Source organism: Bubalus kerabau, chromosome 1, assembly GCF_029407905.1.
Source record: "Bubalus kerabau isolate K-KA32 ecotype Philippines breed swamp buffalo chromosome 1, PCC_UOA_SB_1v2, whole genome shotgun sequence".
Classification (NCBI taxonomy): Eukaryota; Metazoa; Chordata; class Mammalia; order Artiodactyla; family Bovidae; genus Bubalus; species Bubalus kerabau.
Genome location: NC_073624.1, coordinates 264412109 through 264427345, shown reverse-complemented (window position 1 = coordinate 264427345; position 15237 = coordinate 264412109). Strand labels below are relative to the sequence as shown.

The 15237-nt window shown below is 38.0% G+C and overlaps 1 protein-coding gene across 5 annotated transcripts in view; it reads left to right on the top strand.

Moving 5' to 3' along the window:
* SKIC3 (SKI3 subunit of superkiller complex) overlaps positions 1-7223 on the top strand; it is a 129855-nt gene extending 122632 nt beyond the window's left edge. For all 5 annotated transcript variants that reach the window (XM_055565100.1, XM_055565075.1, XM_055565065.1 and 2 more), the window contains 3 exons: positions 2215-2345; positions 4379-4502; positions 6190-7223. In XM_055565100.1, the coding sequence (XP_055421075.1) occupies positions 2215-2345; positions 4379-4502; positions 6190-6264 (330 nt within the window). In that variant the 3' untranslated portion in view covers positions 6265-7223. The remainder of the gene's footprint in view (positions 1-2214; positions 2346-4378; positions 4503-6189) is intronic.
* The last annotated feature ends 8014 nt before the right edge of the window (positions 7224-15237 follow it).

Below are 15237 nucleotides of genomic sequence, written 5' to 3'. Positions count from 1 at the left end.
TCTAGGTTGGTCATAACTTTCCTTCCAAGGAGTAAGCATCTTTTAATTTCATGGCTGCAGTCACCATCTGCAGTGATTTTGGAGCCCAGAAAAATAAAGTCAGCCACTGTTTCCCTATCTATTTGCCATAAAGTGATGGGACCAGATGCCATGATTTTAGTTTTCTGAATGTTGAGCTTTAAGCCAACTTTTTCACTCTCCAGTTTCACTTTCATCAAGAGGCTCTTTAGTTCTTCTTCACTTTCTGCCATAAGGGTGCTATCATCTGCACGTCTGAGGTTATTGATATTTCTCCCGGCAATCTTGATTCCAGCTTGTGCTTTCTCCAGCCCAGGGTTTCTCATGATGTACTCTGCATATAAATTAAATATGCAGGGTGACAATATACAGCCTTGACGTACTCTTTTTCCTATTTGGAACCAGTCTGTTGTTCCATGTCCAGTTCTAGCTGTTGTTTCCTGACCTGCATACAGGTTTCTCAAGAGGCAGGTCAGGTGGTCTGGTATTCCCATCTCTTTCAGACTTATTTATCTCTAATTGGCTTTGCACTTTTTTCCTGTATTGGGATTTTGTTAACGTATTTCACTTTTGGCTTTCTTCTCTCCTTAGATAATTTTTGAAATGTGGAACTTTATCATTACCATTACTTTATCATTTATATATTTGGTAGACCAGGAGCTTAGTAATTGATAGATTTCATTCACCTATAGAATAGTGTTTTTTCTTTTAGCAAATATTTTAGTGTTTTAAAAATGGTATCTCCTTTTTGAATCTTTCCTTAATCCCTGTCAGCCTTGTTTTGTAGTTCCCTAAGGTCAGGAATCAGTTCTTAATAATTTTGTAGTATTTCACCCCCTACAGCATTAAATGGCAACTTGGACACTCAACAAGTAAGAGCTGATTGTATTTTTTAAAGTAAACATGTCAAATGTCTAATGATTTAATGTTGTTTAGTCTCTAAGTCATGTGTAACTCTTTGAGACGCCATGCATCCCTGTCCTTCATTACCTCCCGGAGTTTGCTCAAACTCATGTCCATTGAGTTGGTGATGCCATCCAACCTTATCATCCTCTGTTCTATCATGCCCCATTCTTCTCCTGTCCTCAGTCTTACCCAGCATCAGGGTCTTTTCCAGTAAGTCAGCTCTTCGCATCAGGTGGGCAAAATATTGGAGCTTCAGCATCAGTCCTTCCAGTGAATATCCAGGGTTGATTTCCTTTAGGACTGACTGATTTGATCTCCTTGCTGTCCAAGGGGGTCTCAAGAGTCTTCTCCAGCTCCACAATTTGAAAGCATCCATTCTTTGGAACTTAGCCTTCTTTATGGTCTGGCCCTCACATCTATACATGACTACTGGGAAAACCATAATTGTGACTATACGGACCTTTGTTGGGAAAGTAATGTCTCTGCTTTTTAATATGCTATCTAGGTTTGTGATAGCTTTCTTTTCAAGGAGCAAGTGTCTGAATTTCATAACTGCAGTCACCATCCATAGGGATTTTGGAGCCCAAGAAAATAAAATCTGTCCCTGTTTCCACTTTTACCCTATCTGTTTGCCTTGAGATGATGGGACTGGATGCTATGATCTTAGTTTTTTGAATGTTGAGTTTTAAGCTTTTTCAGCTTTTTCACTCTCCTCTTTCACTTTCATAAAGAGGCTCTTTAGTTCCTCTTTGCTTTCTACCATAAGGGTCGTGTTGTCTGCATATCTGAGGTTATTGGTATTTCTCCTGTCAATTTTGATTCTAGTTTGTGACTCATCCAGCCTGGGATTTCGCATAATGTACTCTGCATATAAGTTAATAAGCAGGGTGACAATATACAGCCTTAATGTACTCCTTTCCCAATTTTGAACCAGTCCATTGCTGCATGTCCAGTTGTAACTGATGCTTCTTGACCTGCATACAGGTTTCTCAGGAGGCAAATAAGGTGGTCTGGTATTCCCATCTCTTTAAGAATTTCCCATAGTTTGTTGTGATCCACATAGTCAAAAACTTTAGTCAATGAAGCAGAAGTCGATGTTTTTCTGGAATTCCCTTGCTTTCTCCGTGATCCAGCGGATGGTGGCTGTTTGATTCCTGGCCTTTTCTAAACCAAACTTACATCTGGAAGTTCTGGATGTACTGCTGAAGCCTAGCTTGAAGGATTTTGAGCATTACCTTCCTAGCATGTTAAATGAGCGCAATGATTTAATATTTGTGTTTATTTTTATAGGCTAATGTTTCCAATGATCACTGGCCGTCCTTGGTTCAAGAAGCTACAGCTGAGGCCCTGAAACTTTGCTTTTGTCCACTGGCTGTCCTTTTACAAGCTTTGTTACAATTCAAACGCAAAATGGGAGCAAGGTATAAAGAATCTTTGTTCATTTTTTTCTTAAAATGTTTCTTCACTTTTACTCCTTCTGGGAAACAAAAGTTTAGAATGAATTTAACAAACTTTGATGTTATTCATGTATATATTTCTACGTTGGAAAGGCTGATTCTGGTAAGCCAATAAGGAAGAAAAGAAAGTCTTACAATTTTTTTTAAAAAGTAATTTGGTGCACAGATAATAGAATATGAGAGATTTGCATGATAGCCTTTCAAGTGAAGAAGGCCTTGGTATTTTTGGTCTTAAGTGTTTTAGGATGAGATAACAGTGTATGTGGATTCTAGTAACAAGCAAAATCCAAAAGGCTCAAGTTCAAAGCTAGATTGACATAAGTTCTTGCAAAGCACAATAAGCTATGAAAAAAGTAATAAATATTAAAAAGGCAGAGACATTATAAACAATGTGGTTTTTAATACCTAGAAAATCCAGACACTTCACAGAATTAAATGTAGAAATTTTAGCAGTCTTTTCTTTGGAAGGGGGGATGAGGTCAGAAATAAATTTGAAGAAAATCACTTAAGTGTTATATGGATGAAAAAACAGGCAAGAATATTTTGAAATTCTGAGAATAATATCTAGTCTAATGGATATCACACATAATACAAAGCATAAGTAAAACAGTAGTTTAGGAGCATATATTACTGGAACAGAATTAGGCATTGTAGACATAGAGCTTAACACACAAATATGTGGCAAAGGTCACATCAACACCACGAAATAGTGAAGGAAGAGTTAAAGACCCATGACTAATTAGCAGTCCTATCTTCATTTCTGTTATATATTTATTTTGCCATTTTTTTATATGACTGATTTCACCAAGAAATGTTTTAGGCTATAATTTGAAGTTCCTAATGAACTCTTTCTGCTGAAGCTCAGTATACATCACTTCAGTTCAGTTCAGTTGCTTAGTCATGTCCGACTCTTTGCGACCCCATGAACTGCAGCACACTAGGCCTCCCTGTCCATCGCCAACTCCTGGAGTTTACTCAAACTTGTGTCCATTGAATTGGTGATACTATCCAACCATCTTGTCCTCTGTCATCCCCTTCTTCTCCTGCCTTCAATCTTTCCCAGAATCAGGGTCTTTTCAATTGAGTCAGTTGTTCACACCAGATGGCCAGAGTGTTGGAATTTCAGCTTCAGCATCAGTCCTTCCAATGAATATTCAGGACTGATTTCCTTTAGGATGTACTGGTTGGATCTCCTGACTTAGAGAGCCTTAACCCCCAACCTCCTGTAATCTCTGAGCAGCAGCCAAAATCAGCTCAAATAAACATACTGCTTTACTATTGATTCCTATGTAAACACATCTTAAGAACAAGTTCTTTAGCTCCTCCTTCTAACCAGTTGCTACTTACAAAATCTTCTTGTTCAGCAGTTCTGAAGTTAACACAATTTGTGTTATTTCTACCCATACAGAAGTCTTTGGAGTCATAAATATTAGTAAAACTGGAAAGAAAAAATAAGAACACAACTCTAAATCAGCCTGTTATTACATAAGTTCACATACTATACAGGTTTAATACATAAAAGCATATGCTAAAAGCCTGATATTGTACACTTAGCCTCTATTGTAGATGTCAAATATTTCTAATTGTTCCAGTGTATATTATCTTTGTATCATTTATTTTCTGCCTGCTTTCAAGGAGGATTAGAAATAGAGCAGTCAGAAGCGCTCATAAAATTAGTCATTTTCCCATTTTTTTTGGAAAGGGCCTTATTTATCTGCAAAATGAGAGTAATAGCAGCAACCAGTCTTACAAGGTTGTAAACGTTAAGCGTGACCATATGTGTAAAACATTTGGCATACTACTGCATAGCACATAATAAATATTTCATAAATGTTAACCATTATTATTACCCTTTTTGTTACATGTGTAAAAAATTTATGAAGTAATTAGCACATCATCTGCAGAAGAATGAGAAAGATAATATGTGTGTGTGAGACTAGTAGATGAAGTATCTTAGTTTATATGCTTTGGACTAAAAGTGAGAATCTTTTTCCTAGAGAGACACGGCGACTTTTGGAGAGAGTTGTGTATCAGCCTGGGTATCCCAAATCTATTGTTTCAACAGCACGTTGGTACCTTCTGAGACACTTACATGCCAAAAATGACTACGAGCTCATTGATGTAAGACCCTGATTTTATTAAAAATATTTCATCGTGGACCTTTGTTGTATGAGGGCTGAGTGTTGCTTTGTCCTGGGCTTTGCATCCAGTGGCTAGGTTGCCTAACCAGCATCCCTGACCGCTGGATGCCGGTAGCAGTGTCCTCCACCCAGCTTACAGCAGCTGAAAATGTCTTTTAGACGTTGCCAAATAATACCTCAGGTGTCATCACCGCTAGTTGAGAACCACTGATTTAACGTGTAGGAAATACACTCTTCTGAAGTGCTAGGTAGCATAAGAAAAGATAGACGAAGGTTCTGGGTTCTGGTTGTAGTATTTCTTATAACCAGTGCAGAGGAGGCAATAGAGAGGTTTGGAAGTAGCAGAAGTTAATGGGATGTTCATATTATCTTTGGAACAGTTTGCTTCTTCTTGTCTTTGCTATGAAATGCACATGACAGTTTCTGCTCCGGGTATCATGGGATGGCTCTGGTTTCTGAATATGTAAACCTATACAGTTGACTCTTGAATGCATATTTAAACGGTGTGGTTCCCCTTACACTCAAATTTTTTTCAGTAGTAATTACTACAGTACTCCATGATCCTTGATTAGTTGAATTTATGGAGGGCCTACGCAGGTGGCTGACTATAAGTTGTATGTGAATTTTTGAGCATATAGAGGGTCTTCATCCCCAATCCACATGCTGTTTAAGGGGCAGCTGTTTAAGGTGTGTGTGGATTCTTTTTAAAAAGAGTATGTAAGACATGTATTGGGTCTAAATTCTTACAACTTCAGCCAACAGTTTTAAAAACAATGAAAACTAATGAGAAGCTTTTTTTTTTTTTTTAACACCTACAACCTTGGGAGAAGAGATAAATGTCTCCCTAGAGCACAGAGTAGGCATGTTTACTGCCAATCATAAAAGAGTCAAGTCTCCTAGGCTCAGGGTTCCCCTCTTGTCATGCAACTCACTGTGTGTGGGGGAAGCCATGTGCACCCATCCACATCACCCTGTGAGACTTAGAGGGTGAGGGGAATGGATGCAGATATAATGATACTCATGTTGTTTGCTACACCCTGAATGATGAAGACATTTGCCTCTGACCCACATGTCCTGTGTCTTCTGGCAATATTTGTGAAACTGTGGTAGGCTAACTTGTTAGCTTGCTAATAGAGCAACAGCTCAGAGACCTTCTCAGTGTTTGAAAATGAACAACCAAAAAATGTGTTAGTAATCGAATGAGCAACAGAAATCAAAGCTTCTAGTTTGTGGAATTGGTGAAAATTATGGAAAGGTTCTTAATGGAACTTAGAACCTCAAGGCTTGATCTTAAGCTGTGGTTTTAAAGGAGAGCAGTGTCATTTGGACAGCCGTGTGCATAAAATGGTCTTTGGGGTATGGGTTTAGAGGTGACAGTGTTGTAAAAAAAGCCTCCAATCAAAACCTGTAACTTCATGCGCCACTGTCAGTGGTAACAATCAGAATGTTAACATCTCTACTATTGAGTATTTGAATAAATAGTGCTTATGTGAGGTTAGCTTTGAAATCCATTTCAGCAAAAATGACTGAAAGGTTGCACAGAGTCAGTTCTTGTTGTGTAGTTTGATGTTGCCAACTGCCCTATGGCTTACTTCATTTCTAAGATTCTAGATATAGGTATTGTTAATAAAGAGAATACTAATGTTCCTGTCTGTGATTTCCCACAGGTGCTGGTAAACAATGCCAAAACTCATGGAGATACAAGAGCATTGGAACTGAATCAGAAGTTGTCCTCAGAATAACAGTGCTTTATTTTATAGTAAGCAGGCAAAGAAAAAGCTATTAGAAAGAATGAAACAAAGAATGAAGACTTTTCCCCAAAGCAACATTTTAAAAAGCTATAGTTATAATCATCCATTCCTTTTTAAAATGGAAAGACCTTTAAGTTCTTAAGCTAGGGATGTGATTTTCCATAAACTCTTAATATAACTTTAATTTGAAAACATTTTTTGATTTTGAGAAGTCTATAATGAAAGGAAAAACCATGATTCCCTTAGTTGTTCGTTAGTTAAAATGCGAATCATTATTTTCTGTATCTTGCATGGTGCACAATAGGACTTTTTTTTTGTAATCCCTTACAATAAAGCCTTAATAGCCATTTGCTAAATTATATGCAAAATGAGATTAGCACAGTGCAGAATTTTATTTGTTAAACAAATTAAAAGTTTTAATTCCTTCTGTGAATTCTAGAGTTCAGCAGACCAATTCATCCAATATCCAAATAATCTTATAATCTGTTTTACTAGTGGTTCATCTTGGGTTCTATTGAAGAAGTATAATATAAATGTTAGGTGAGTCCTAGACTGCTAATTGGGCTTCCTTGGTTGTTCAGACAGTAAAGAATCCGCCTGCAATGTAGGAGACCTGGGTTTGATCCGTGGGTTGGCAAGATCCCCTATAGGAGGGCATGGCAGCCCACTCCAGTATTCTTGCCTGGAGAATCCCCATAGACAGAGGAGCCTGGTGGGCTACCCTCCATGGGGCTGCAAAGAGTTGGACATGACTGAGTGACCAAGCACAACACAGACTGCTAATGGATATGTTTATAGAATTCAAAACACTCAAGTGTAAGGCTGCATTTAAAAAGTGTGTGAAAAATTTTCAAAAATAATGCTGACAATATTTAACTGATCATGCAATTCCTTCATTTATGCTAAAAAGATGAACTTTTCTTAAATAAAAGCAAAAATGGTGTCTTGTTTTCTTTATAGTATCAATTTAGATATAATTTCAGAATTTCAAATTTGAAGACTTGAAAGTATAGTTTCCTATTTTATTTTTTCAAAAAGCCATTTATATTAGTTTGAAGAAGCTGTATGTCACTTGGTTTGGATCTTTGGTTTTAAAGTGTTTCATCTATTTACATAAATTATTGTGTGAAAATGGGTGGTATAATTTATATATGTAGCTTTTCTGAACCATCAGCTTCACAGTGTTACTTTGTGGGATAGTACAAATTGATAATATCCTGTAATTAAATTTTACTCCACAGGTTAATCTTTTGAATGCCTATATTTGGCTGAATATTATCATCATTGAGACCTATTCAATCTGAATCTTTAACGATGGGGGCTAGGACTCTGCATTTTAAAGGCATGCCTAAGAAATTCTAATCTTGGGGCATTGACGCTCGTGAATCACTGGATTAATGCAATGATGACCCTGCCCTTTACTTCTTTCTTTCATAAGACTAAGCACTTGCCATTCTCTGCCCATGTCTTCCTGTCCTCACAGCTGTCAAACCATTTGTGCTTTTAACAGCCTGGTCCTTAGACTTGGCAAGGCTGTGCTAAAGAGGCTGCCCACGCAGCCCCATGCCCACACCCTCCTGCTTCCTCGAGGGTGTGTTAGCCTTCACCCTCACAGTGGACTCATCCGTCTGCTTACACGTTTACGAGTCAGTTCTTTTTTTTTTTTTATTTGGAGGCTAATTATTTTACCAAAGAAGGCAATGGCACCCCACTCCAGTACTCTTGCCTGTAATTATTTTACAGTATTGTAGTGGTTTTTGCCATACACTGACATGCGTCAGCCATGGGTGTACATGTGTCCCTCATCCCGAGCTCCCCTCCCACCTCCCTCTCCATCCCATCCTTCAGGGTCATCCCAGTGCACCAGCTCTGAGCACCCTGTCTCATGCATCGAACCTGGACTGGCAATCTGTTTCACATATGATAATATACGTGTTTCAGTGCTATTCTCCCAAATCATTCCACCCTTGCCTTCTCCCAGAGTCCAAAAGTCTGTTCTTTAAATCTTTGTTTTGTGCTGTTTTGCATATAGGGTCATTGTTACCATCTTTCTAAATTCCATATATATGCGTTAATATACTGTATTGGTGTTTTGTTTTTTTTTTTTTCCTGACTTACTTCAGTCTGTAAAACAGGCTCCAGTTTCATCCACCTCATTAGAACTGATTCAATGCATTCTTTGAATAGCTGAGTAATATTCCATTGTGTACATGTACCACAGCTTTCTTATCCATTCGTCTGCTGATGGACATCTAGGTGGCTTCTATGTCCTGGCTATTGTAAACAGTGTAACATACAGACACATACAAACACACAGATGGCTAACACATGAAAAGATGCTCAACATTACTCATTATCAGAGAAATGCAAATCAAAACCACAATGAGGTACCATCTCATGCGGGTCAGAATGGCTGCTATTAAAAAATCTACAAACAATAAATGCTGGAGGGGATACAGAGAAAAGAGAACCCTCTTACACTGTTGGTAGGAATGCAAACTAGTATAGCCACTATGGAGAACAGTGTGGAGATTCCTTAAAAAGCTTGAAATAGAACTGCCATACAACTCAGCAATCCCACTGCTGGGCATACACGCCTAGGAAACCAGAATTGAAAGAGACACACATACCCCAGTGTTCATCGCAGCAGAGTTTACAGTCAGTCTTGTTCTCCACTTGCTTTCTGGGCTGGTACTGCTTCACAAGGTCACTTTCACCTACACTGTGGACTTGGCTAACTTTTGCTCCAAGCCTATAATCAAGGAGTAACCTTTTGACTCCATTGCCTAGTTCTGGCCTCCAGGAACTTCAAGCCCAGATTTTTTAGAAAATAAGATTAGAAAGTACTGTAGTTAATACTATCTCAGGTAATTCTCTCTTTTTTTGCATAGCTGTATATTCATCCTATTTGTTGCCTTCTCTTCAAATTGCTCCTCAGTTACTGTGAGCCTCAAATCATGTCTAACCATATAATTTATAGAACTGACTTTATGCCAGACCTGTGTGAAGTGTTTTAAACATAGTTATCTAATCCAAGTTGGTAAAGAAGAGTGATGCTGAACAACATACTTAAAGCAGAGAAACTTGGAGGTGAATCAGTGTTACCTGATTCTAAGAAGTGGCTGAAATTTCTTTACAGAATTTATATGTAAGTTTAATTAGAGTACATTAAAAATTATTTCCTGACATCAATATTTAGCATTCACAAAAAGTGTTTCATTATTTTTATCTCTGAGAAGTATAGTGCATTTTCTGCGAATTTTTACTTACCATTTGCTATTATTAACAATTGTTAGTCAACTTGATTAATAATTATTGATTAGATGCATATAGGCTAGCTTGGCATCTGATAGTCATTTCTGGTTGGAAAGTCATTTTAGCTTATGAGTAAAGTTTTGGAGCACAGTCTGTTTGAGATCACTTGTCATATTTCTTAAAGTGCCCCTTATGTTAAAAAAAACACAACCTTAGTTGATTAAACAAACAACCTTAGTTTTAAATTACTCTGCTCCTTTTTCACTTTACAAAATGAGTTGACAAACTTCATTTAATCTGAGACTCGACACAAAACAGGATTAGTCAAAAATACTCGTTGTATATTACAGGAATTAATAGATGGGGTTATTTAAACTGGTATGAAACTTTAGTTAGGTAAATAAATAGTATTAAGTCATATATAAATATGAAAAGATAACATATATTTGGTTTCTCCACAGAAAATTATCTGCTTCAGGGAAATTTTATAGGAACACAAAAATGAAGCATGTTTTATTTACGAATCACTGTGTCTTGCAGATTCATTTTAATTTTTGTGCATTAAAAAATGTGGAAACTTTGTTTTGACAAAGTTGACCCTTGCCTCTGGACAGGTCTTCCTTTTTCCCACTTTAGTTTTATTGGATAGAAAACTTCTCAGACTCCCAAACTGCTTGTTTTTTTTTTTTTTTTTTTTTTTTAATTTATTTTATTTATTTTAAATGTTAGTTTAATGTATTATTTTTTATATTATTTTTTTTAATTTTATTTTATTTTTAAACTTAACATAACTGTATTAGATTTGCCAAATATCAAAATGAATCCGCCACAGGTATACATGTGTTCCCCATCCTGAACCCTCCTCCCTCCTCCCTCCCCATTCCATCCCTCTGGGTCGTCCCAGTGCACCAGCCCCAAGCATCCAGTATAGTGCATCAAACCTGGACTGGCAACTCATTTCATACATGATATTTTACATGTTTCAATGCCATTCTCCCAAATCTTCCCACCCTCTCCCTCTCCCACAGAGTCCATAAGAAGACCTATATATAGAAAACCATAAAACACTGGTGAAAGAAATCAAAGAGGACACTAACAGATGGAGAAATATACCATGTTCATGGATTGGAAGAATCAATGTAGTGAAAATGAGTATACTACCCAAAGCAATCTATAGATTCAATGCAATCCCTATCAAGCTACCAACAGCATTCTTCACAGAGCTAGAACAAATAATTTCACAATTTGTATGGAAAAACAAAAAACCTCGAATAGCCAAAGCGATCTTGAGAAAGAAGAATGGAACTGGAGGAATCAACCTACCTGACCTCAGGCTCTACTACAAAGCCACAGTTATCAAGACAGTATGGTCCTGGCACAAAGACAGAAATATAGATCAATGGAACAAAATAGAAAGCCCAGAGATAAATCCACGCACATATGGACACCTTATCTTTGACAAAGGAGGCAAGAATATACAATGGATTAAAGACAATCTCTTTAACAAGTGGTGCTGGGAACTCTGGTCAACCACTTGTAAAAGAATGAAACTAGAACACTTTCTAACACCATACACAAAAATAAACTCAAAATGGATTAAAGATCTCAACGTAAGACCAGAAACTATAAAACTCCTAGAGGAGAACATAGGCAAAACACTCTCTGACATACATCACAGCAGGATCCTCTATGACCCACCTCCCAGAATATTGGAAATAAAAGCAAAAATAAACAAATGGGACCTAATTAACCTTAAAAGCTTCTGCACATCAAAGGAAACTATTAGCAAGGTGAAAAGACAGCCTTCAGAATGGGAGAGGATAATAGCAAATGAAGCAACTGACAAACAACTAATCTCAAGAATATACAAGCAACTCCTACAGCTCAACTCCAGAAAAATAAATGACCCAATCAAAAAATGGGCCAAAGAACTAAATAGACATTTCTCCAAAGAAGACATACAGATGGCTAACAAACACATGAAAAGATGCTCAACATCACTCATTCTCAGAGAAATGCAAATCAAAACCACTATGAGGTACCATTTCACACCAGTCAGAATGGCTGCGATCCAAAAGTCTACAAGTAATAAATGCTGGAGAGGGTGTGGAGAAAAGGGAACCCTCTTCCACTGTTGGTGGGAATGCAAACTAGTACAGCCACTATGGAGAACAGTGTGGAGATTCCTTAAAAAACTGGAAATAGAACTGCCATACGACCCAGCAATCCCACTGCTGGGCATACACACTGAGAAAACCAGAAGGGAAAGAGACACAAGTACCCCAATGTTCATCGCAGCACTGTTTATAATAGCCAGGACATGGAAGCAACCTAGATGTCCATCAGCAGATGAATGGATAAGAAAGCTGTGGTACATATACACAATGGAGTATTATTCAGCCATTAAAAAGAATACATTTGAATCAGTTCTAATGAGGTGGATGAAACTGGAGCCTATTATACAGAGTGAAGTAAGCCAGAAAGAAAAACACCAATACAGTATACCAAACTGCTTGTTATAAGACATAGCATTCAGCTGCTGGTTATAAACTGACCTTCAATTTGCAGGAGAGGATATTTGTTTTGCCTTTGTTTCTTTTTTTTAACTTTAGAAAGAGACATTGTGTTTCAGATACAGGTAGAATGATCTTTTCATGTTTAAGTGATACATGTTTATTTTGCATGTGTGCTCAGTCTGCTCAGTCATGTCCAACTCTTTGTGACCCCATGGACTGTAGCCTGCCAGGCTCCTCTGTCTATGGAATTTTCCAGGCAAGAATACTGAAGTGGATAGCCATTGTCTTCTCGAGGGGATCTTCCCAACCCAGGGATCAAACCCATGTCTCCTGTGTCCCCTGCATTGGCAAGTGGGTTCTTTACTACCGAGCTACCTGGTACTTTTTATACAGATAAACTAGAAAGTCCATAAGGAAGGCTGAGCACCAAAGAATTGATGTTTTCAAACTGTTGTGTTGAAGACTCTTGAGAGTCCCTTGGACTGCAAGGAGATCCAACCAATCTATCCTAAAGGAAATCAGTCCTGAATAGAATATTCGTTGAAAGGACTGATGCTGAAGCTGAAGCTCCAGTATTTTAGTCACCTGATGTAAAGAGCTGTTTCATTAGAAAAGATCCTGATGCTGGGAAAGATTGAAGGCAGGAGGAGAAGGGGATGACAGAGAATGAGACAGCTGGATGGTATCACTGACTCGGTGGACATGAGTTTGAACAAACTCTGGGAGATGGTGAAGGACAGGGAAGCCTGGCGTGCTGCAGTCCATGGGGTCGCAAAGAGTCGGACACGACTGAGTGACTGGACAACTGCAATGAAAGTAAAAAGTCAGAAAATACCTTTATTTACAGATACATATAACTTTTGGCTTAGAAAATGTAATCACTTAGGTCTGTTGGACCTAAAGACCACTTCTAGTGTCTAGTTGTCCACATACTATATAATAATGGGTTTTTCCTCTCTGGAGGATTAGGAACTTTTTGAATAACAGTATTCAAAATGAATAACAGTATTCATTTTAAATTCTGATTACCTGAACAAATACCCTTGTACAACTCTTAATTTTTTTATAAATGCTATTTTAAAATTTCACAGTGTTGTGAAGAAATTTAGAATCTCTTTAACAGTATTATGAAATAGTTAAAACTTTTTTTCTTGTATTTTGAACTTAGACTTGAAATACCTGTTTATTTTAGTGAAGGGAAATGATGCCAGGAGAGGGATCATAGAAACTGGAGTGTCCACTGAAAAAAAGGTGTTGGATTACATACAGTATCACTGGACTGTTGAAATATTTGTATGGCATGATCTTGCATGAGTTTGAATCAGTACACAGGTTCATTTGGGCTTCATGATTTACCACGTACTTTCCCTATATATAATCCCTATGACAAAAATATTTAAGTTATATTTATTCTGGAGAGAAGAGAAGTAATGAAAAAAATGCTTGTTATTATTTCTGTTTGTGGTAGCAGAATAATGGCCCCCTAAGGTGTCTGTGTCCCAACCCCTGAAATTTGTGAATATGTTGCAGATGTGACTTAAGGTTTTGGACCTTGAGATGGGGAGAGTATCCTAGATTATCTGGGTGAATCCAGTTTACTCATAAGAGTTCTTAAAAGTAGAGAGCCTGTCAGAGGGACGTGCCAGCGGGAGGTCAGAGAGATTCAGTATTGCCGGCTGTGAAGATGGAAGAAGGGGCCCCTATAAGGGCAGCCTCCAGGAACTGGAGAAGGCAGGACATGCTCTCCTGCCGAGTTCCTGAAAGGGATGCGGCCCGGCTGATACTTTGATTGTAGCCTGGTGAGACCCATGATGGACTTCTGACTTACAGAACTGTAAGATAATAAATTTATATTTTTCAGCCGCCAAGTTTGTGGTAGTTTGTTAGGGCAGCAGTAGAGAATCAGTGCACTGCTCACTGTTATAGCTGTTAAAATGAATACTCGTACCTTTGAATCTGAATTTCACCAGATCACTGCAGTTGAGGATCATCCTCTGAATTGTTGCCCAAAAAAAAGGGGGGGGGGTGGTCATCAGATACAAGATAATGAGTTATTAAAAATGGTTACTGTGAAAAGTACCTGGCTCTTAGGAATATGTGGCTGTTTATTTCTGTAATAAATGTCTGAACTATTCTCAACAGTCTTACTTATAACACAGTATCACCGACTTAGCTGATTACATATTATGCTTCTCTTAATTCTCTTTAAAAGAAACTGCACTGGATTATACTCAAAAAACCTAAGTGATATATTTCAAACTCAGTTTCAGTGTTGAATGGGGATGTGCCCGCTGCTGCTGCTGCTAAGTCGCTTCAATAGTGTCCGACTCTGTGTGACCCCATAGACAGCAGCCCACCAGGCTCCCCGTCCCTGGGATTCTCCAGGCAAGAACACTGGAGTGGGTTGCCATTGCCTTCTCCAATACATGAAAGTGAAAAGTCAAAGTGAAGTCGCTCAGTCCTGTCCGACTCTTAGCAACCTCATGGACTATATACTAAATAATGGTAATTAGAATCCTTACCTTTGGGCTGCTGTTTTTACTCTTGCTATCTGTACTCACTAAGAGTTGGACACGACTGAGCAACTTCACTTTCACTTTTCACTTTCATGCACTGGAGAAGGAAATGGCAACCCACTCCAGTGTTCTTGCCTGGAGAATCCCAGGGACGGGGGAGCCTGGTGGCTGCCGTCTATGGGGTCACACAGAGTCAGACACGACTGAAGTGACTTAGCATAGCATAGCATAGCATCTGTACAATAGCATGAGGAAAAGGTCTTACAGTTCCAGAGCATAATGATGTATTTTGTGTATTTTCACTCAATTTCTTATGTGCCTGGATAAGTATCTATATTTTTAATTTCTCTAAAACTTTATTCAGAGTTACTCACCTCACTGTTAATAAGGTGTACAGTTAATGCTCTGTGCCAGTGTTACTAGAACTGCCAGTGTCCAGCAATGGACTATGAGAAAACCCATTTCCTAAAAACCCCTAAAGTTAAGTTACTCTTTTTAAAACAGCAAACTCCTAAAACCTGCAAAAGGATGCATGTGCCGTTTTCCCATCAGTCTTTAAATCTGAAACTAGATTATTAATCTACATCAGTGGTTGTTAAAATGAAGTCATTTTAACAAATTATGTAAATCAAAACACCACCAGTTGATATGAGTATTTTACAAACACTACATTACAT